The 20,280-nt window shown below is 52.7% G+C and overlaps 2 protein-coding genes and 1 long non-coding RNA gene across 4 annotated transcripts in view; 2 read left to right on the top strand and 1 right to left on the bottom strand.

Moving 5' to 3' along the window:
• Positions 1-839: 839 nt before the first annotated feature.
• Positions 840-4,124, top strand: Ppp1ca (protein phosphatase 1 catalytic subunit alpha). The gene is made up of 7 exons (XM_021151774.3): positions 840-985; positions 1,418-1,549; positions 1,695-1,925; positions 2,443-2,547; positions 3,166-3,389; positions 3,469-3,603; positions 3,680-4,124. The coding sequence occupies exons 1-7, from the start codon at positions 931-933 to the stop codon at positions 3,788-3,790; spliced, it is 993 nt and encodes a 330-aa protein (XP_021007433.1). The 5' UTR covers positions 840-930; the 3' UTR covers positions 3,791-4,124.
• A 284-nt stretch (positions 4,125-4,408) lies between these two features.
• Rad9a (RAD9 checkpoint clamp component A) overlaps positions 4,409-20,280 on the bottom strand; it is a 59,916-nt gene continuing 44,044 nt past the window's right edge. Inside the window, exons 1-11 of one of the 2 annotated variants that reach the window (XM_021151773.2) lie at positions 10,384-10,557; positions 10,230-10,300; positions 9,719-9,847; positions 9,259-9,373; positions 9,066-9,165; positions 6,369-6,478; positions 6,167-6,276; positions 6,029-6,093; positions 5,799-5,936; positions 4,870-5,080; positions 4,409-4,779 (exon numbers count right to left, since the gene is read on the bottom strand). In XM_021151773.2, coding sequence (XP_021007432.1) covers positions 4,684-4,779; positions 4,870-5,080; positions 5,799-5,936; positions 6,029-6,093; positions 6,167-6,276; positions 6,369-6,478; positions 9,066-9,165; positions 9,259-9,373; positions 9,719-9,847; positions 10,230-10,300; positions 10,384-10,417 — 1,179 coding nt within the window. In that variant the 5' untranslated portion in view covers positions 10,418-10,557 and the 3' untranslated portion in view covers positions 4,409-4,683. Of the gene's footprint in view, positions 4,780-4,869; positions 5,081-5,798; positions 5,937-6,028; positions 6,094-6,166; positions 6,277-6,368; positions 6,479-9,065; positions 9,166-9,258; positions 9,374-9,718; positions 9,848-10,229; positions 10,301-10,383; positions 10,558-20,280 lie in introns of those variants that run through there. The other variant, XM_085834185.1, reaches the window with a different exon arrangement.
• LOC115029990 (uncharacterized) lies at positions 10,669-12,124 on the top strand. Its single transcript, XR_003835579.2, has 3 exons — positions 10,669-11,140; positions 11,286-11,340; positions 11,441-12,124. It is a non-coding gene; the product is annotated as an uncharacterized LOC115029990 (long non-coding RNA).

Raw genomic sequence — 20,280 nt, 5'->3', positions numbered from 1 at the left:
AAAATTATCCTTTAATGTCATCCCACCTCTTCAATCCCCTGCCCCCGGGTTTTTTGTTTTGTTTTGAGAGTTGAAGGGGTAGTGTGAGAACAGGGTCTTATGTAGCCCAGACAGGAGATGACCCTGAACTTCTGATCCTCCTGTGTCCAGACTCCTGAGTGCAGGAATTTCAGGCACTGGAATTATAGGTTTATGACACCAAGCCTACTTCAATGTTCCTTTCAGAGCCGGAGCTGGAACCTCAGGCCTTGCACATGCTAGACAAGTCCAGGTACTCTACAAAGGACTTACAACATGAATAAGATACAACAGTATTACATCACTTATGGAAAAAAAAAATAGACGTAGCAGGCACCAAGGCAACCTGGGCCAAAACATTGCTTAGAGTTCAGTAGCAGGTGTTCACGGAGTCTGGCCATAAAGATGGAGGTGAATGTGAGGCTCCGGAGGTCTGGAGCCCACTCTCAGTATCATTAAATTAAGCCTTAGTTTCTTTTTCTGCACTTCGAGGAATTACTTTAGTGTTTGAGAAGTCAGCGATTAACATGCTCATACCACAATCCCACGCAGGGCTGGGGTGGGAAGAGACTTGGAAAGAGAAAAACAATTTCTACAGTACTTCCGGCCCTAACTCATCAGATCGCGGCTGGGCGAGTCCTCCAGGGTGGAGCCGACCCAACCCCGCCCTACCAAACCCGGCTCACCACCCTTGCCAGGCCCTCTCGGGCTGCGGTGCTTCCCGTCCAGGGGAGGCGCTAGAGAGCGGGGAACTACGGACGCGGCAGGGCGGGGCGGTCGACCGAAGAGGAGGGGCGGCGGGCCGGGGGCGGGCTGGGGAGGGCGGAAGGAGAGCCAGGCCGGAAGGAGGCTGTAAGAGGGCGGGAGGCAGGAGAGGGCCCGGAGCTGGTGGGCCGGAGCGGCGGCGCCGCCATGTCCGACAGCGAGAAGCTCAACCTGGACTCCATCATCGAGCGCCTGCTGGAAGGTGGGCAGGGGTAGGGAAGGTGCGCTCGCGCCGAGCCCCGGCCCCTCGCCGTCCGGAAGTGGCGCGCGGGCGGGCCCGCCGCTCCCGGGGGCTAGCGTCGCTTGGGCGGGGACAGGCCGTGAGGATCCATGGCCACGGCAGCCCCCCCACCCCCGGGCGCCTGGGCTTTGGAGCGCGCTCGGAGGCTCCTGCGAAGCTAGCTGGGAAGGGGTGCCGAAGCGAGGAAGCTCCGGCTGACAGGCTGCTGAGCACAGGCGTCTCTCTGGAGGCCCTCCGGGTGGCTAAGGGGTCGGATCTTGCCTTTGAAGGCCTGACGCAAAGGTTTCGGGGGGTGGGGGCTCACTTGCAACAGTTGCCCCTGTTAGGGGGGCACGACACCTACCCTCGTCCCGTCTGCGAGGTCAGGGTCCCAAGACCCTATTCCGTACTCAGTGCAGGGCTCACGGCCTGGGAAGAACGTGCAGCTGACAGAGAACGAGATCCGTGGTCTGTGCCTCAAATCCCGGGAGATTTTCCTGAGCCAGCCCATTCTTCTGGAGCTTGAGGCGCCTCTCAAGATCTGTGGTAAGCCCTTGCACAGAACCCTTTTGCTTCCTGAAAATAGCCCCTACTCCTGCCCCATTAACCGTGCTCCTCCACCCTTTAGCCTATTGCTGGCCCTGGGGTCAAGTTTACATCTTGCACCTACCTAGTTTTCTCTGGTTCCCAGGTGACATCCATGGCCAGTACTATGACCTTCTACGGCTGTTTGAGTATGGTGGCTTCCCTCCAGAGAGCAACTACCTCTTCTTGGGGGATTATGTAGATCGGGGCAAGCAGTCTTTGGAGACCATCTGCCTGTTGCTGGCCTATAAGATCAGATACCCGGAGAATTTCTTTCTACTTCGTGGGAACCATGAGTGTGCCAGCATCAACCGCATTTATGGCTTCTATGATGAATGTAAGTGCTTTGAATGTTGCTGGCTGCGCAGAACCTACCTTCCCTGCTCTTCACGGCCCCCTACATTGGTCTAAAGACCCCTGATGATGAGCCCTGTAGGGCCCCAGCAACATGTTGTCTGTCATCCTTGGCGCTCAGGAGGGGCCTGGTGAATGGATGTACATGCAGAGCTGCCCGTTTGCTAAAGCTTCCCCCACAGCCCTGCCTGATGACACCCCCTTCTAGTACATTCTTTACTAAACATTTAGGATGCCTGTATGAATAAAACAGACCCACTCTTGGTTTGGCCTCATCCATGAGACCAGAGTGGGTACCATCATCAAGGTTGGGTCAGGGTTCAGGGTCTTGTGGACATAGGTGTTAGATTTTGGACGATAGATGAGCAAAGAGAAGGACGTAAGCTGTCTTTGCCTTTCCATCTTTGTTCTCAGCATTGTCCGTGGATGGGTGCACAGAAGCCTAGACTGGGGTTGGGGCTGGGGGGAGCCCTCCCCATGAGCCACTTTCTTTTGCGCAGGCAAGAGAAGATACAACATCAAGCTGTGGAAGACGTTCACAGACTGCTTCAACTGCCTGCCCATTGCAGCCATTGTGGATGAGAAGATCTTCTGCTGCCACGGGGGTAAGAGTGCGTGTGGGGCTGTGCTTGGGATCTTGGGCCACATCCTTAGGGGCCTTGTAAAGGTGTTAACAGAACTCTTCTCAGTTCCCTGGAATAGCGCTCCTTGAATCTCATCTTGGATATCGCTTATTAGCGGAGATTACCCACACCCCTGTTTGTTTTTGAGACAGGCTTTCTGGGTAAAACCCTGACAGTCCTGGAACTCACTTTGTAGACCAGGTTGGCCTGGAACTCACAAGAGTTCCTGCCTGTCTCTGACTCCCAAGTGATGGGATTAAAGGCGCGTTCCACCCACCAGTTTGGTTGCACTCTTTCCTGTTGTGGCATGAGGCATCCTGTAGGCAACTCATCCTCTCCCCCAGGGAGGTCTGCTATCTGCACTTCTAAGTAGTGGTGTCATATAAAGTGAATTCCAGGACAGCCAAGGCCACAAAGAGGGTTAGGGTTAGCCAGTGGGGAAGTAATGGATTCTGTCTCCCTGAACTTAAAGGAGCCCAGAAGATTAGCGGTGGGAACAGTGGAGCTGACACCCCCCCCACCCCCCACCCCCAGCTTCTGGGCACAGGACAGTACTTGCTTTTGGTTTAAGGAACACTATTCCCACTCCACCACCCCCAGGCCTGTCTCCAGACTTGCAATCCATGGAGCAGATTAGGCGTATTATGCGGCCCACAGATGTGCCTGACCAGGGCCTACTGTGTGATCTCCTGTGGTCTGACCCTGACAAGGATGTTCAAGGCTGGGGCGAGAATGACCGTGGTGTCTCCTTTACCTTTGGGGCTGAGGTGGTAGCCAAGTTCCTGCACAAGCATGACTTGGACCTCATCTGCAGAGCACATCAGGTGGGCTGGTGGCCTGGGGCGGGCAGGGGCGGGGGCAGCTGCCTAACTTACAGACTAAACTGTTCCTGTGCTGGCCCAGGTTGTAGAAGATGGCTATGAGTTCTTTGCCAAGAGACAGTTGGTGACACTCTTCTCAGCTCCCAACTACTGTGGAGAGTTTGACAATGCTGGTGCCATGATGAGTGTGGATGAGACCCTCATGTGTTCCTTCCAGGTGGGCATGGGGGGAAAGGCTGCCCGATAGATGCCTGGCTCAGCCCCAGGACCCTGATGAATGTTTTCTCTTCCAGATCCTCAAGCCCGCTGATAAGAATAAGGGCAAGTATGGGCAGTTCAGCGGCCTGAACCCCGGAGGCCGGCCCATCACTCCACCGCGCAATTCTGCCAAAGCCAAGAAATAGCCTCCATGTGCTGCCCTTCTGCCCCAGATGATGGATCATTTGTACAGAAATCATGCTGCCATGGGTCACACTGGCCTCTCAAGCCCACCCGTCACGGGGAACACACAGCGTTAAGTGTCTTTCCTTTATTTTTTAAAGAATCAATAGCAGCATCTAATCCCCCAGGGCTCCCTCCCACCAGCACCTGTGGTGGCTGCTAGTGGAATCCTGGGGCCAAGGCTGCAGCTCAGGGCAATGGCAGACCAGATTGTGGGTCTCCAGCCTTGCATGGCTGGCAGCCAGATCCTGGGGCAACCCATCTGGTCTCTTGAATAAAGGTCAAAGCTGGATTCTCGCCATGGCCTCTGTCTCTCTTGTCCCAGACAGTGGGCCAGCAGTTCTTTGGTACAAAGCCACCTGGGAGGGCAGACTGAGTGGCTGAACATGGGCCCAGCCAGGGCAACCCCAGTGACACACAGTCAGGTCCAGAGGCTGTTAGGATTCTAGGGCAAGGCCCAACTGTTAGGAAAGAGAAACAGTTCCTTTGGGGAGTTCATGATTGGCAGAGGGTGTTCAATACTGACCTTTCTGTTTTAGAGGCAGGAGAAACTGAGGAAGCTAAGTTTCTGGCTTTGGCCAGAATTCGTATTCTAGAGCCTCAAAGTAAGTAAAGGATGAAGGATCTGTCAGGTGACGGTGGGCACCACAGAGACATGATTGGTATAGGCTGAATAAATATAGAATACAGACCAAGCATGGTTCCTAGGCAGTTCTGCAGCAGACAGCCAAGTGGGGCATACCCCACTTGGCATAGAGCTTTTTCCATGTCCATGTCTAGGGACTGATGCCCAACTCAGTGGGCGGGCCTGCATCTGGTCCGGAAGCCTTTGAACACAGACTTTAGTTTCTCAAATTCACCCTTCACCGTCACTATCTTCAGCCAGCACAGGGTTGGGACCCTGGGGGGAGTGTACATCGGCCAGGATGGAGCCAAAGAACAGTGAACGAAACTGGAAAGAGAATAGAGAAAGCCCAGTTAGTCTTGGAAGCTGCTTCCTTCCTTCCCTCAGCTCCTTCCTATCCCAATATCCAGCTTTTACCTTCTTGGGTGGGGGAGTCCCAGGCACTGTACTGGGCTCAGCTTCCTCCTCTTCCTCCTCTGAGGTGGGGGCAAGGTCATGGGAGGCCAGGGAGACAGGTGGGAGGGATGTGGAAGGCTGTGCCCCGGAGCCCTCATTGCCTCCAGTGGTTTCCATGGCAATCATGTAACAGTCGATGTCATCACTGGTAAAGTCATCTAAGTGGGGTGTGCTGTAGGCAGAGATAATATCAAGGTACAGAGAAAAAAAGGGATACAGAGGCAAACCCCACTTTGGAGGGCTCTGAGGAGGGCTTGAGGCCTCAAGACTGCTGGTGAGCTTTTGATTTTATTACTTCCTGATTTGGCTGGGAGGATAGGATGCAGGGGTTAAGTGGGAGCTTCCGGGAGGGGGTGGAACTGGAACCCTTTTGATCAGAGTTCAGGTAGGGGCCTGAGGGAGGATCCTGGGGCCAATTTAGCTCAGCTGGGGGAGGAAAGCAACAAGTCCTGTGAACAGGGCCACGTGGGGCCCAACCCCTCACCTTCCCAAGGGACAGGAGCTGGAGAGCACAAGAGCACAGGGATGTGCTGGGCCGAGCGCCAGACCAAACTTCCTCTGCTTCTACTACATGAGCCCAGCCTCCCAACCCACCTGCCCTCGCAGCCACCTGCTTCCCCTGCACCAGGCAGCTCCCTGCCTCCCAGCAGCCCTTTCTCTCTGGAAAGAGGCTCAGAGGGGAGGCCTCAGCCAGAGAAGGAAGCCAGCAGGACCTTGGGGATGCCTCTATGGATGGGAGGGGTCTCAGTACAGCTGACCATTAAGGCTGGAAGCCCTGTTGAGGCTGGGCCTGACAGGAAGCATGTATGGGGGAGGTGCAGAAGCTACAAGTAGCAAGCTCAACCTGAGTGTGCAGAAATGGAGGGAATGTGAGGAAGTGAGCCCCTTACCTGTGTGCCTGCTTCTGAGGCACTGGCTGCTGGGGTTTGGGGGAACACGGGCCCTGGGAACATGAGTCTTGCTCTAAGAGTGTGGCCAAGACAAAGTGGGCATCCAGCAAGGAATCCTCAATGGTAAAGATGACTGGCCTGGGTGACAGAAAGGGCCAGGCTAAGCTAGGTTGTCCTGCTCTGGGCATCCCAGAGCCTTGCCTCCCCCCAGTCTAAAAGCCTGGAATTACCTGCCTGGAACATCGAAGTGGATAGTAAGAGGCAAATTCGCTGACTCTGCAAAGCTCAGGAGCCCCTGGGATGGAAGAAACAGGTAGTGAGAGCCTGTGTTTGGTTCAAAGACCGGGTGACAGCCATAGCAAACTCACCCGAAATTCCTTGAGGCAGAAGGTGACAGCTATCCCTTCTGGGGCATGCAGCTGCTGGAAGTCCTCGTCCCCGATGCTGGTCTCAGTCACCATGGCTTTGCTGGTGCTATCTATGTGGCAGACACAAGAAGAGTTAAAGTCCTCAAGCCCTGGCTTCACTCCTAGCTCTTGTTCCCTCCTGGGGCAGGTCTAACTCCCTCACCTGCCTCCTCTTCCTGGTAGCTGCGCAGGATGACCCGTCGGCCACGGCCAATGCCCAGTGTCACCTCAGTCAATGCAAGGGGAAAGGACAGAACAGCCTCTGCCAGAACCCTGTGACAAGGACAGATGCGCATGAAATGCTTTGTCCACTCTTTTCAAGACAGGGTTTCTCTGTGTAGCCCTGGCTGTCCTGGAACTCACTCTGTAGACCAGGCTGGCCTCGAACTAAGAAGTCCGCCTGCCTCTGCCTCCCGAGTGCTGGGATTAAAGGCGTGCGCCACCACGCCTGGCGCTTTGTCCACTCTTATATGTTACTTGCCTGGTCAGAAGCTTAAGGCAATGGAAGTCCAGACACAGCAGAGGGGAGCAGGCAACATTGGACAGGCTGGGGACAAAGAGCAGCACTAGCTGAGCACAGCAGTGGGGGAGGAAAGTTGGCTATAGGGGGACACTGCTGTTGGTTCCAGCTACTTTTTGTGGGATGGGGGTTGTTTTTTATATGTAGCCCTAGCTGACTTCAAACTTAACTTTAAAAAAATTATTTTATTTACATGAGTACACTGTAACGGTCTTCAAACACACCCAAAGAGGGCATCAGATCCCATTACAGATGGTTGTGGGTGCTGGGAACTGAACTCAGGACCTCTGGAAGAGCAGTCAGTGCCCTAACTCCTGAGCCATCTCTACAATCCGACTCTTAACTCTTAATAAAGAGCTGGGGTCACCGGTGTGTACTACCACACCCAAGCTAGCTGTCGAGCCCAGGGGCTTAACAACGCCCTTTGTAGACAGCAATACCCTGCACCACACACAGAAACGCAACAGGAGAGGTTTGGTGGGTTTTTGAGACAGGGTCTATCTTGGACTGGCCTTGAACTCAGAGATCTGCCTACCTCTTCTTCCTAAGATCTGGGATTAAAGGTGTGGACCACCAAGTCAGGTCTTGGCTTCCACCTCTAAGGAACATTGCTGAACATTTACAGAAAAGTAACTCCTAGCTTTGCCTCAAGACTACAGTCTTTGGGTTCTGTCCCTAGCATGGGGTGGGGGGTGGGGGCAGCTGGCATCTATATTTGAATTTTTAAAAATTATTTTGTGTGGGTGTGTGTCCTGTGGAGAGAAGTGCAGTTGCGATGCCTTGGTGCACATGTGGAGATTGACAACAGCCCACTGGGTCCACTCTACCACTTAGGTTCTGAGGATTTAAAACCTGACAACTCAACTGGGCAGGCTTAAAGCAACGGCCTTAACTACTGAGCTATCGTACTGACTTCTCTATTTGAAACCGTACGTGAGAAGGAGAGCAGTCAGGGCTGGGAATTCAGCTCAGAGATACAGAGTCCCTAGCAAATACAGGGCCCTGGGTTCTACTGCCAGTATTTATGGGGGAAAAAAATAGCCCCCCAAAAAGGAACTCTTGCCACTATTAACAGGCCCTGCCTGGGGAAGCAGACTCTGGGAACTGAAGGGACTTTCGTTCTGAGAAATGAATGGGACCTTGGGCTACTTGGATGCAAACAGTGTCCAGCACAGGCAGGGGAGAGCCCACTGCATCCTGGGCTTATCTTGAGTGAGCTTAGTCTCTGCTGGAAGCACATTCCCCTTGCCATGCTGTGTCTTGGTGCTGACTGGTGGGCTGTGCAGCAGCCCTCCTACACTCCAGCCTCCTTGCCCAGGTTCTTCTTTTGGCCCAAAGTTTAGAGCCCTGGCAATTAGCAAGAAGCCACCAGAAGGGGGAATACTACCAGAAGAATGAGAGGTCAGAGGGCTTTGAACTCTATTACGAGGGTCAAGGACAGGCCTTCAGGGTTTTTCAGGTCATACAAGAGATCTGCAGGCAGGTCATAGGCTCTCTAGCAAAGCAGTTGGAGCAGGCCTCTGGGACACAGATGGCAGGACCCCACAGGCAGTGGAAATGACGGAGAGGCAGCAGCTTCTACTTTTGAAGAGCAAGGTAAGGGCCCAAATATGTACTGGGCTGTGTGGCCTTGACACAGAAACACCGAGCCCCGTCCCTCTGCCCCCAAAGACAAAGGTGCTTTTGTGTTGTGTGTGAACTGTGAACATGCACGGGCAGAAGCCAGAAGATGTGCTCAGTGTTGTGTGTGAACTGTGAACATGCACGGGCAGAAGCCAGAAGATGTGCTCAGTGATGCTGCTTCTCAGGGCTGTGCATCTGGGGATTTGGTTTTGCCCGCCCCCGCCCCCCCCCCCCAACACGCACATATTTTTTTTTTTTTTTAAAGACAGGGTTTCTCTCTGTAGCCCTGCCTGTCCTGGAACTTGCTCTGTAGACCAGGCTGGCCTCACAGAGATCTGCCTGCCTCTGACTCCTAAATGCTGGGATTAAAGGCGTGCACCACCACCACCACTACCACCCAATTAATACACATTTTTATATAAGTGGGACTCAAAACCAGGCCTTCATGTTTGCACATCAACCATTTTACTGAGTTATCTCGCCAGCACATGCACCCTTTTTTTGAGAAAGAGTCTCATTGCTTAGGCTACCTAGAAACTCAATGGCCTTCCCAGGGAAGTTTCCTAGAAACTTCTGATCTTCCTACCTCAATCTAAGAACTGCTACGATGACAGGCATAGGCTAGCCAGACCCACTGAAAATGGAGCATTCCTAGAATGACATTAAAGCCCTAAAGGTAGGAGAGACTCAGGCGAAGTTTGAAGCAGGGGTGCTTACCGTGCTGGGGTGCGCAGTAAGTGAGGGCACGAGGCTGAGTCAAAGACAGCCTGCAGGGACTCACAGTCCTGGAAGGAGAGGTTGTGTGTCTTCGTGACCCCTGGATAAGGGAAACAGTCTCAGGGCTTGACAACCTCCACTGCCACTGCCCCCACACCCACAGAGGAACTCTTGGGGCAGGCCGCTTGCTCACCATACTTGCAGTGGAGCTGGACCACCAGGTGGCTGTGGCTGCCACTGAGGGAGATACAGCACGTCTCCACAGACTTCTCCACAGTTGCCAGAGAGCGGAAGACGGACAGGAAGGCCTGGGCAGGGTAGGACATCAGCCTGGCACACTGCTTTCATGGCCCAGCTCTACATCCCATGTAGGCCCTGGCCCATCACTGGCCCCACAAAGCTGTGGTGTCTGCACACTCCCATGCTGCCTTGCCCATGCTGTTCCCTTTGCTGGGAAGGGCCACTGACCTTTTGACCAACTTGAATGTCACCACCCTCTCCAAAGCTCTTAGATAGCCCTCTAGGGTCTAAACATCTTTACCTCACTGCATCTTGCATGGAATAGCTCCCGTATGAGACTAACTCCCTAGTTATCATTTACTGAGTACCTGGCACAGAGACACAGCTGTGGAGCTGCTTCAGGTGGTCCTTACCTTCATCAGGATCTTACAGCGCAGCAGGTCCTGACCAGGGGAAGCCGCCTGGTACTGCTGGAAGAAGAGTGGGGCAAAAAGGAAGCAGGCATAGGCAGAACGGGACGAGTTCACAGTCCGTAGGGAGAGCTGAGACACAAAAAGCAGACAAAACAAAAGTCAGGCGCAATGGCAGGCCCACCCCGGTAGCCTGCGTTTTCATTCTGCAGCACTTCTCTTCCATCACTACTGAACCTCCCTTTCCCCTTCTGTGTAGCAAGACAGTCTCCCGCGGCCCAGGGTCTACCATGCTTGCCTTGCCTGCCACTAGGCGTTCTAGGAAGAGCAAGTGCCCTCTGTATAGACATGCAGCCTCAGAAGACTGGGCCCAAGCTGATGTCCGAACAACCCAAGAGATAATAAACTGCGCCGGAATATCTGTCCACCATCCCTGTAAGGCCGAATGAACACCAAGCCTAGGCTCCCCATTCACCACTGAATCCGCCCCCATCCCTGCGTCCCAGTCTCTTACCCCGTCCTTCAAGGGTTCCAGATAGAGCTCGTCCCCGATTCGGGATAGCGAATGGACAGCCTTGCCCAGCACTGCGGGGAGGAGAACAGAAAGTGGTTAGGGGGACTGCTGGGGCTTGCTCACGTGGTCTGCTACAAGGTAGGTCCAAACTTACCCTTCACGTTACCCCCGGTGATCAGGCACTTCATAGTACATAAGCACTAAAATCGAGCCTGTTTTGCACACGAACCGGGACGGGATAGGACTTATAATGAGTCCCAGCAGCTACTACGAATGCCTAAAGTTCCCTTCCCGCGCACCGTCCCCTCCCCGCTGCCGGCCTGGCCTCCGCTTCCTTATTGGTCCACGAGGGGTTTCTCCGTCACGTGAGAAAAACGTTCCTTGGCTCGGTGTCACGTGATCTAATCGGTTCATTGGGTGTAGCCTGGATCACGTGACTGCGGAGGGCGAGCTCTTCGTCCTTCCTCAGGTCTGATTCTCCCACCGGAACCGGAGCCCTGCACACCCTGCAGAGCTCTACAGCTCCACTGGGCTGCACTGGGCATACGTGGTGAAGGACATATTAGATGGAGGAGCAAGGTGTCTGCACCAAGGATCGAGCTCTGGACCAGAGCCCTAACGTGGGAAGTGTAGACCCTCCCGGGTCGCTAACTTTAGTGTGTGGGGTTACAGGGTCAAATCAAAATAGTCCGCGCTCAATCTGGGCTGGGGATTCTGTTGTGGCAGCAACCACCAGCTCCCCTCAAAAAACGTAACTCACTTCAACAGCGATGAGAAGGGGCTGTTCATTTTGCTTTCAGGATCCTTCCCTGACCTTCGTAAATACACGGAAAAATGAGAAGGTTCTGGGACAGAAAAGGGTGGAAGGATGGACTTGTCAGAAGGAGGGGCAGAAGCAGAAGCACAATGGGGTAGGCGAATATGGGTGAATGGGGTGTCCTGAGCCTTGTGCGGTAAGGGGTGGGGAGTCAGAGCTGAAGGGATGAACTGGGAAGCCCTGGGAAGGCTTAAGCACTACACGGGGTTTGGTTTATGTACATTTTACCAATTACCCAGACAGTGTGAAAGGATGAAGATTTTCAGCTGGGATGCATTCACCTTGCTCTGGGAGGTTAGTTCAAATGCCTAGAGCAACCCTTGCCCATCCCCCTGCGGGCCTGTGGGCAATGGGGAGGGTGTGTTTGTTACCTAGCCCCTCTTTGTTTTTCTAGGCTCCTCTCCCTCCCTAAGTGCTTCTTTCTTAGAGCCTCCAGGGAGGAGGCGGCTTTCCCTTTCCACATCCAAGGCAACCTGCAGACAACGCAGAGGTGTCCAGTTCTCTGTTAGACTGGGAGTTAGCGGGTTACCAGCATCCTCTCCTTCTCACCTGCTCATGTCTTCGGTGGATTCTGGCTGCTTCATTTCCCAAACAGATGGCAAAGTGGCCCTCCTTCTGTCTCCACTGTCCTCCTTTCACTGTTCAGACACAGTCCTCAGTGATCTGCCCCACCAGAGGGCTTAACTCTCCTGGCCAAAGTCTAGTCTCTTGATCTGGAACTTTGAATATCCAGGTCCCACATAGGTCTTCACTGTCTCCTACCCCACAGGATCACCTATCTCCATAGCCCTGCCAGGCCCTTAGCGGCCACTCTGGCTGCTTCCAAGGCTGTAGCCTGCTTCTCCCATGCTGACTTCTCTTCCTGGGCTCAACAGCAAAGGTTCCCTCAGCAGAGAAAACCCTAGGCTTTGAGCCATGGTGCATCTCAGTTTCCTCTGTTTAATATTTGTGCTCCCTGCTGTTGTGCCTGCTGCATGTGGGCAGGAACTGCTTCTGTTTTGTTTGTTGCTCTGTGTACTTCCCACCCATCAATAAATAGGTGTTGAGCCAGGTATGGTGGCTCATGCCTATAATCCCACCACTAGCGACTCGAGAACTTGAGAGGCCAGCCTGGGCTATATAGCAAGACCCTGTCTCAAAAAAAAAAAAAAAAATAGCAAAAGGAGGGCCTAGAGAGATGGCTCAGTGGTTAAGAGCACTGGCTGCTCTTCCAGAGGACCTGAGTTCAATTCTCAGCAACCACATGGTGATCTGATGCCCTCTTCTGGCATGCAGGTGTACAGATAGAGCACCCATATAAATAAAAGAAATACATCTTTTTAGAAGGAAAGGAAAGGAAAGGAAAGGAAAGGAAAGGAAAGGAAAGGAAAGGAAAGGAAAGGAAAGGAAAGGAAAGGAAAGGAAAGGAAAGGACAAAGTTAAGTATGTAGCACAGTTAAGCCAGGCTACTCCACCCTCCACCTCTGCCCACAGCACCGTCTCCTGATAACTCTACTCTCCCATACTTAGCTCATGTTCGCACAGGTTTGTAATCTCAGGTTCTTGGAGGGCTTGGGTGGAAAGATTGAAAATTTAAGGCCTACTGAGATGACAGAGAAAGTTCAAGGCGAGCCAGGCCGGTGGAGGATGGGCATATGCTGCTTCTATGCAGGCCTGAGGACAGGAGCTCTGCAGCCAACAGCCGGCACAGCAGGGGAAGAGCCCCCGAAAGCTGCCCACTGATGTCCACAAGTACTCCACGCAAGGGCTGCCAATCACACACACACACACTAATAATAGATGTAAGAAAAAATAAAGGGCTGGAATGTATCTCTGAGTAGAACACATGTCTAACATTCAAAAGCCCTGGGTTAAACCAGGCCTGGTGGGGCACTAATTTAATCCCAGGAGAGGCAGAGGGATCTACAGAGTGAGTGAGTTCCTGGGCAGCCAGAGCTACACAGAGAAACCCTGTCTCAAAAACAAGCAAGCAAGCAAGCAAGCAAACAAGCAAATCCCCAGTGCTTCCTGTTTCTTCTTCTCAAGATATCCTCCCACCCTACCGAGGACTGGGTGAGATCTTAAAGCATCCTCCACTTCCTCCCCTGTCCCCTGCCTGAGCAGCCAGGCTGTCTCAACAGGAGACAGAAGGCGAGGCTCCCTGGAAGCAAAGGAGACGGCTGCTGATTGACCTGCTCTGTTCCTGACATACTGGGTGTTAAGATGCTATTCTAGTGTATATGAGGTCATGTATACTAGAAGGAGAAAGGATACTTTAGAGCGATCACTCTCCTGTTTTCTCGCTCAATGCCAGAAACCTGTAGTACACTGGACTGGGGAAGGATAAGGAACAGGATGCTCGCCCAGACTCCCTCCAACCTGACACTTAAGATCCTGAAGGGCTTCCCTGGGCTGTAATCCTTGCAGACAAACTCTTCTAGGGTCTGTTCCCTGTCCCACTCCTGGGTTGTGAGTCTAGTATGGAGCTTTCCAATCCTCCATTCTGTCTTGCAGTTAGCACATCCAGTCATGCAAGTTTACCCAAGAAGCACAGTAAGAGGGGGAGGGAGCTGGGACCCATGGGACGTTATTATGTTAAGTGGGAGATGGATTACCCAAAGAGGGCTTGGGTCCATCCTGAAAGTAGAGCAAAGTGTGAGTCCAGCTCTGTGCACAGATGGCCTGGAGCAGGCCAAGGCCCCTCTGCACCTCCATTTCTCCCTCAAATGCAGTTGCAAGAGATGATGGGATGACCTCTTAGGATTCAACCCCCAAACTTACGGTGTTCACCTCACCCCATGTTGGAGGCAGCTTCCTACAAAGGTTCATTTGTTTTGTGTAAATGCAAGTGTATCTGGGACGGTGATGAAGGGTGGCTGCCACTGCAAACCCTTAGAGGCATCCTCTTGCCGGGACCCAATTCCTTCTAGAACCACTTCCCCCTAGCTGGTTAGGGCTGACTCACATCACGGGGAGCCCAAAGCTGGGACTTGGTGCTCATCCATCCACTGCATCAACACATACAGCACACACTGGGTGCAATTTTCCAAGTTTGGGACAGAGACAAGATAAAGCTCCCTGATCTCCGAGTATGGTGTGTAGGTGCTACAGGGAGGACAAAGGATACTGGGAGAGGAGAGGAATGCTGGGAGAAGAGAGCCTCCTCTAGAACAGTATGTCCAGGTTGGGTATTTGCCTGAAGACCTGAGGAAGGGAGCTGCAAAGTGAGAGCCACGGCTCTGGGGCTGGGTTGGGAGGGTCACACAGGGACTACAGTGTGAGACAAAGAACAAGGCACCACAGTCAGTGTGAAGCTGCACCTTGGGGAAAGGCAGGAATCTATGGCTCTGGGAATATGCTGTCACGTGGGAGTTTTGACAAACTGGAGTAAATAACAGGAGAGTTTGGAGAGTTGGGGATCACCTGGGTTTGTCTTGGTACAGGCTGTAGATACAGCATTTGTGTGCTTACTCTGGGGTAACCAAGTAGACATGGCAGCTCTGAGCTGTTGGGGCACTAGGAAGGGAGAACAGCATTTGGCCTGCCTGTGACGCACGCGTAGCACACCAGGTGCTGCCGGCCCCCGCTGCCAAGCCCTGCCCAGGGTTTCTTGTTACCTGGCATCTGTCCCATCAATCAGAATGATGTTTGGCACGTGCCATTAGTTTGATGAATCTATGCTGAATAAGTGAAGAGCAAAGATTCAGAACCTTTGCAAGACTTGAATTCTGGCTCCATCTAAAGTTGTGTGAAAATGGGCATTAGGCTGGTGGGTTTTTTCTTCTTCTTAGAGACGGGGTTTCTCTGTGTAGCCCTGGCTGTCCTGGAACTCACTCTGTAGACCAGGCTGGTCTCGAACTCAGAAATCCCCCTGCCTCTACCTCCCAAGTGCTGGGATTAAAGGCTTGCGCCACCACTGCCCAGCTAGGCTGGTGCTCTTAAAGTCTGAATTTTCTAATGTATAGACTGGAGGTACTCAGGGTCACTCCTTTGATGAGCTGCTGTGAAAATTTATTTAGTTCATGTGTACAAAGCTCTTTCAATCTGCTATTGCAATGATGGTATCCTATCTGCTCAATCTGTGTAGTCCATCCTTACTGTAGCCTAAGAATCAGAGAGGGCAACAGAACAGACAGTCAGGTCAGTCCAGGATGAAGGGATCCTGGAGGAAAGTCTCCCCAGTAGAAGGTACAGAGACAGGCGTGGAGCCCACAGGCTGGAGAACCTTCTATGATTGTGTCTGGGACAGAAGGAAGAACCAGCCCTTGAGAGCAGCTAAGAAAGCTGATGCTGCTGTTTTGAGCCACTATTTGGTCCTTCCATTCTGATTTTCGCTGGTCCTTAGCCTCCAGAGCAGGCAGAATGGTAGTGCTTATGTCTTTCAGAGTCTCCTGGAGGTTCCCGTGAGATAAAGATATGGCCACGCTCTAGACACAGACACAGTGCACACATGAGGGACCAGGTCTTTTCAGTCTGCAGGGCTGGAGGTGGAGGGAAGAAGGAATGGAATTTTTCAAACCCACAGGGGGATGGAAAGGGGGAAGCTCAGCTTGTTCACCCAAACCTGGCATGCTGGAGTTACAGGGCCCCCTTGGAGTGCAAGTGAGGTAAGTTTAGGACAAATCAAAGGCAGCATGCTTCACCCAGCAGGGGAGGACACCGATGGAACTCATTACCCCAAGATGTGGTCCCGGTTGGAAATATAAATAGCTTCACAAAAGGTTTAGATAAATCCATGGATGACAGCTCCATTCATGAGTTAGAAGGGAAAAGAGGCTGTTTGGGGGCCCCCTGGGCAGGCATCAGGGAGGCAACCTGACCTCCCTAAAGACCACCCCTTGGGGGTCCTGTTAAAGACAATACCATGGCCACAGGAATTCCAGAAGGTGACGTTGGAGTTTCTGTGGACCAGGGTATGGCCTGAGTCCCCTGTCTCCTGAATGTTCCCTACACTTAACCAGCCACCGCTGGGGAGACATGGACATGAACCAGCTCTAGGGAAAGCAGGTTGGCCAGGCTGTCCCCCTATGGGACCAGCAGAGGGAGACAGACACCACATCCAGTCCCAGGTCCCAGGGCAAATCCAGGGTGGCTGGCCTGACCCTGGGTCAAGCATGCATCTGTGGGTACCAGTCTTGAGTCCTGTCTTATTTTAGGTCCCATAAGAGGAAACAAGGCAAAAAAGGTGTCATTCCTAGGGTTTGCTTGTGGACATGAAGGTGCTTTCAGGATATAGAGACAGAATGGGAAAGGATCACTGATTAAAAGTGGGGTTGCTTTAGAGCTAAGTTGCCTGCCTCTATGATCTTAAGCCAAGTTGTACAATTTGTGCTTTGGATTCCCATGTGATAAGGTGGCACCTGAATTAGCACCCGCCTCAGGTGGTCTGTGTGAGACTGTCTGTGGGGAGTATTTAATTTAATTTTATTTATTTATTTTTTGCACTTCCAGGCAGGTAAGTGCTCAGTAAGCAGCAGCGACATGCATGGGTGGGAGACTAGAGGATTCTTGAATCTCCTTGGAGCTCTGCAATTTGCAAAGCCTTTACTTCACTGTTTCATGTGAGCCTCACCACAACTCTGAGGATTTTGTGAGGTGGAGAGGGTCACTTGTAGCTGGTTGATCTGGGCCTCCACTGTACCCAGTGCAGAGGATAGAACTCAGAGCCCTGCTTGTGCATGCTCGGCCACTGCAAATCCCAGTCTGGGGTTTCTGCTAACCACCCCCGATGGATCTGTGCAGAGTCCTGGTTGAGGAAAGGCTGGCTCCAGGTACCCCGGTCTGCGCTGAAGCAGCCTAGCGAGCTGCCCACCTGTCTAGTCAGGATGACAGTCACCTTTCCATGTGGCCCTGGAAGGCAGGCTGTGTCTAGGTCTACATCTGACACAGCAGCTGCTTCAGGAAGCCTTTGGGAGGTAACAGGACAGCACAGACATGGGTACCAGTTCCTCCCAGCTCTATACTCTTCTGTTGGCCATGCAATTCTCTCTGACCAGTCAGGGGGGTCATCCTTGACCCTCAAGCCTTGCCAGGCCCTCAGCCCCTGTTTCACTATCACTGTTCTGTTCTGGGACAGGAAGGCTCTCAGAGCCCTGACTCACACACAGTGCCTCTGCCTCCTCAGTGCGGGATGAACTGTGCTCCTCACTGTTGTTTTGTTGTTGACTCTGTTTGTCTGCAGTGCTCCCCGCAGCTCCAGTTCCTATTGTATTTATGCAGACACTCGATTAGGAACCACAGGGTACTACTATCATGTTACCACCATCCCTGTCTAGAAAAAAGAGGACATGAAGGAGTTAGAGGGGACAGTGACTTGTCCAAGGCCACTTGGCAGAGGAGGAGCATATTCTCTCCTCTGTCACTAAGCGTCTTTATCATCATTGACCCTTGGCCTGGACAGCACGGAGAGGCCTGAAAAGAGGATAGTGGGGAGAAGGGAGGGGAGAAGGCGGGAGGAGCCAGTGACTCAGCAGGGCAGGATAAGGATCTCCCAGCCCAGGGAGAGGTAACCCCACTTCTCTGCCAGGGGAGACAGAGTCACAGAGCCTGCAGCATGGGTTGGCCAGGGCAATGGAACATCCTGGGAGAATGGCAAGGACAACTCCTGGCAGGCAAAGGAGAAGGCAAGCACCTGGGCCCCCGTGTCTCCTCTGCCCGTGTCTGCCCACACCCACCACCCAGACACCCTATGCATGACAGAGAAAGCCATGGTGGGGCAGGGGGAGACAGCGACAGAACCAAATCGCCAGTACAGGTGCGGCTCAGCTTCCTTCCAGCTCCAAGGGGGAAGTAGGGTGCGGTGTCTTTTGGGGAGGCTTGAGCTGGGCCAGGTGTGGGTGGGGGAGCAAGGGCAGGGCAGGGAAGTTGCTGAGGTGAGAGGAGCCCTCTGCCCCTGGGGTTTCCGCTGACATCAGGGCCAGGTCAGGGTGAGGCAGGGCCCTCTGGGCTGGAGTGTGTTAGAGAAAAAGAGAAAGTGCCAGCTCTCCTATGCTCAGCCTTCTCTTCCTCCCCTCCTCTCACCACTACAGGGGTTTTTGATACACCCTGCAGAACACTACCAAAAGCTATCTGGGATTGGGCCCCTGAAGCCATCTAGGGAATGTCTTTGTGACCAGTGAAGAAGGAAGCCCCTGTCTTCCTGCTTTGGTAGATGACTTTGAACCCCCACTTTAATGCTCATTGTGTGGATCCAAGCTCCCTACTAACAGAATCCAGAATCTAGCTGAGGTTTTCAGTGTTCTTAGAATCTGGCCTCTCTTGGACACAGGAGGGTGATGTTAAGGCACCCGGCCCAGCTTACATTGCCACATGTGGCAGAGGAGCCAGGATTCTGCTACTCCAATACTAGAATAATCTGTAAATGTCTCAAGGAACACCTTGGTATCTTGAACGGACCCCCTGCCCCCCGTGCCCATAGCCACAGACCTCATACTCCCTGGACACAAAATGTGCTCTCAGCTTCTTCTCTGTGGATTCCTCTCAAGGCAGTCCCCAGGTTGGTACCTGCATGGTGTAGTCAAACGGCCATAGTCCCTAAGGTCAGACAATGCTGGGTCTTTATCCCTGCTCTACCATGCAGTCTGGTGGGCTATGGTGCAGTGACTTCACCTGCCTCCTCCTCACTTAAGGAAAAAGACAGCATATGTCTCATAGGGTTCCCCCAAAGGTAAGATGGAAGGGACAAAGATGGACCGGAAGAGGACTACTGCCACTGAGGAAAAGGGAGCTTGGTGTTTTAAAAAAGCTATGATAATCTTTAAGTCAAATAATCATTAAGAAGAGAAGTTTTAGCAGAGGAAGGTAGATCTGAATTTCTGAGTTTGAAGACAGCCTGGTCTACAAAGTGAGTTCCAGGACAGCCAGGGCTACACAGAGAAACTCTGTCTCAAACAAATAAGAACAGAACACACACACACACACACACACACAAGAACAGAAAACAAAACAAAACAAAAACGGGACAAAGAGGAGACTTACTGGCTTGGGGGCTGAGGTTCCACTCCTGCCTTCCCCATGTATACCTGGGCCAGCCTCTGTCATTCCTCCCACAGCCCCTTAAGGCTCCTATGTTTTTCCTCAGTGACCGGCATGGAAGAGGCCCTCGGGAAAATGTCTAGTGACAAATGAATTAAAAACAGTCTCTACGCCCTCTGTGGGCTTCTCCAAGCTCTTCCTGATCACCTGTCAAGAAGAGACCAGATTAGAGGTTTCCCTAGTTCACGAACTGGGACCTCATTAGGCCAGGACCCTGTCAATGCCAATAGCTATATCAAATATAGTATTTTGTGGTACCTAGAGATCTCTCTCCCATGACAGTTATAAAACAAAAGAAGATAGAGAGTGAGAGGGAAAGGAGGAAGGGGTTGGATTACAGTCAGTCCCTGAGCTAACGACCAGTTACTTTTAGTCCTTCCCTGGAGGGCAGTTTGATTACCAGCTCTGCCCCTCCCTCACCCATCGCATTTCTTGGGTCTACTTGCCATCTTCCAGTGGCCTGCTATCTGGAAGGTCAAAGGAGGTGGCAAGCTAGCATCCCAATCAAACATTAACTCACTGAATACTGGAAGAGGAGAGTAGCCATGGTCAAACCTTCCTGTACCCAGGTCCCTGAGTCCCAGCCTCCCCCTCCCCCCTGCCTGCTGCTGGGAGCTGCGTGGCTGGTGCCCAACGGTCTCTCCCACTGTGGCTGAAGAATGGCATTTAATAAGTGTCCTGAAGCTGGGCAGTGGTGGCGCACATCTTTAATCCCAGCACTTGGGAGGCAGAGGCAGGCAGATTTCTGAGTTCGAGGCCAGCCTGGTCTACAGAGTGAGTTCCAGGACAGCCAGGGCTATACAGAGAAACACTGTCTTTAAAAAAAAAAAATCCCCAAACCCAAATTCTTGAAGGCAATATTGGGATTTCCTCTTGTTTGTTACGAGACAGGGTATCCCAACAGAAGCTGTGAAAGCAGCCTAACAGGATCTCACAGGACAAAGGCGATCTCTCTTTGTGAGGATGCTTTCTGGAGCTGGGGGCACATATCTAGTTTCTCCTGCAGCCTCTCCCCTACCCCCACTGCCAGCTTGTTGGAGTTGGAAGGGCCCTGCCTAGGTTCTGAGAGCCAGCACGGGTAAGGAAGGGAGCACAGGCACTTCATTAGCTCTTTAGCTGGAAACCAGAAGACAGCACCTGTCCTGCCCCACCCTGCTCCACAGAAACCCTGGGGGGCTCTCCTGATTCACTTTCCTTTCTTCCTTCTCCCCCAAATTCCAG

Source organism: Mus caroli, unplaced genomic scaffold (assembly GCF_978045245.1).
Source record: "Mus caroli unplaced genomic scaffold, Mus_caroli_1 scaffold_20, whole genome shotgun sequence".
NCBI lineage: Eukaryota > Metazoa > Chordata > Mammalia > Rodentia > Muridae > Mus > Mus caroli.
This window is presented reverse-complemented; position numbering and strand designations above follow the sequence as displayed.

What these genes read in the sequence shown, in the direction of transcription:
- Ppp1ca (XM_021151774.3), top strand. Translation starts at nt 931, where the DNA reads ATGTCCGACAGCGAGAAGCTCAACCTGGACTCCATCATCGAGCGCCTG. An exon ending in GATCTTCTGCTGCCACGGGG is followed by an intron (nt 2,548 to 3,165) that starts GTAAGAGTGCGT and finishes CACCACCCCCAG; the next exon opens with GCCTGTCTCCAGACTTGCAA. An exon ending in TCATCTGCAGAGCACATCAG is followed by an intron (nt 3,390 to 3,468) that starts GTGGGCTGGTGG and finishes GTGCTGGCCCAG; the next exon opens with GTTGTAGAAGATGGCTATGA.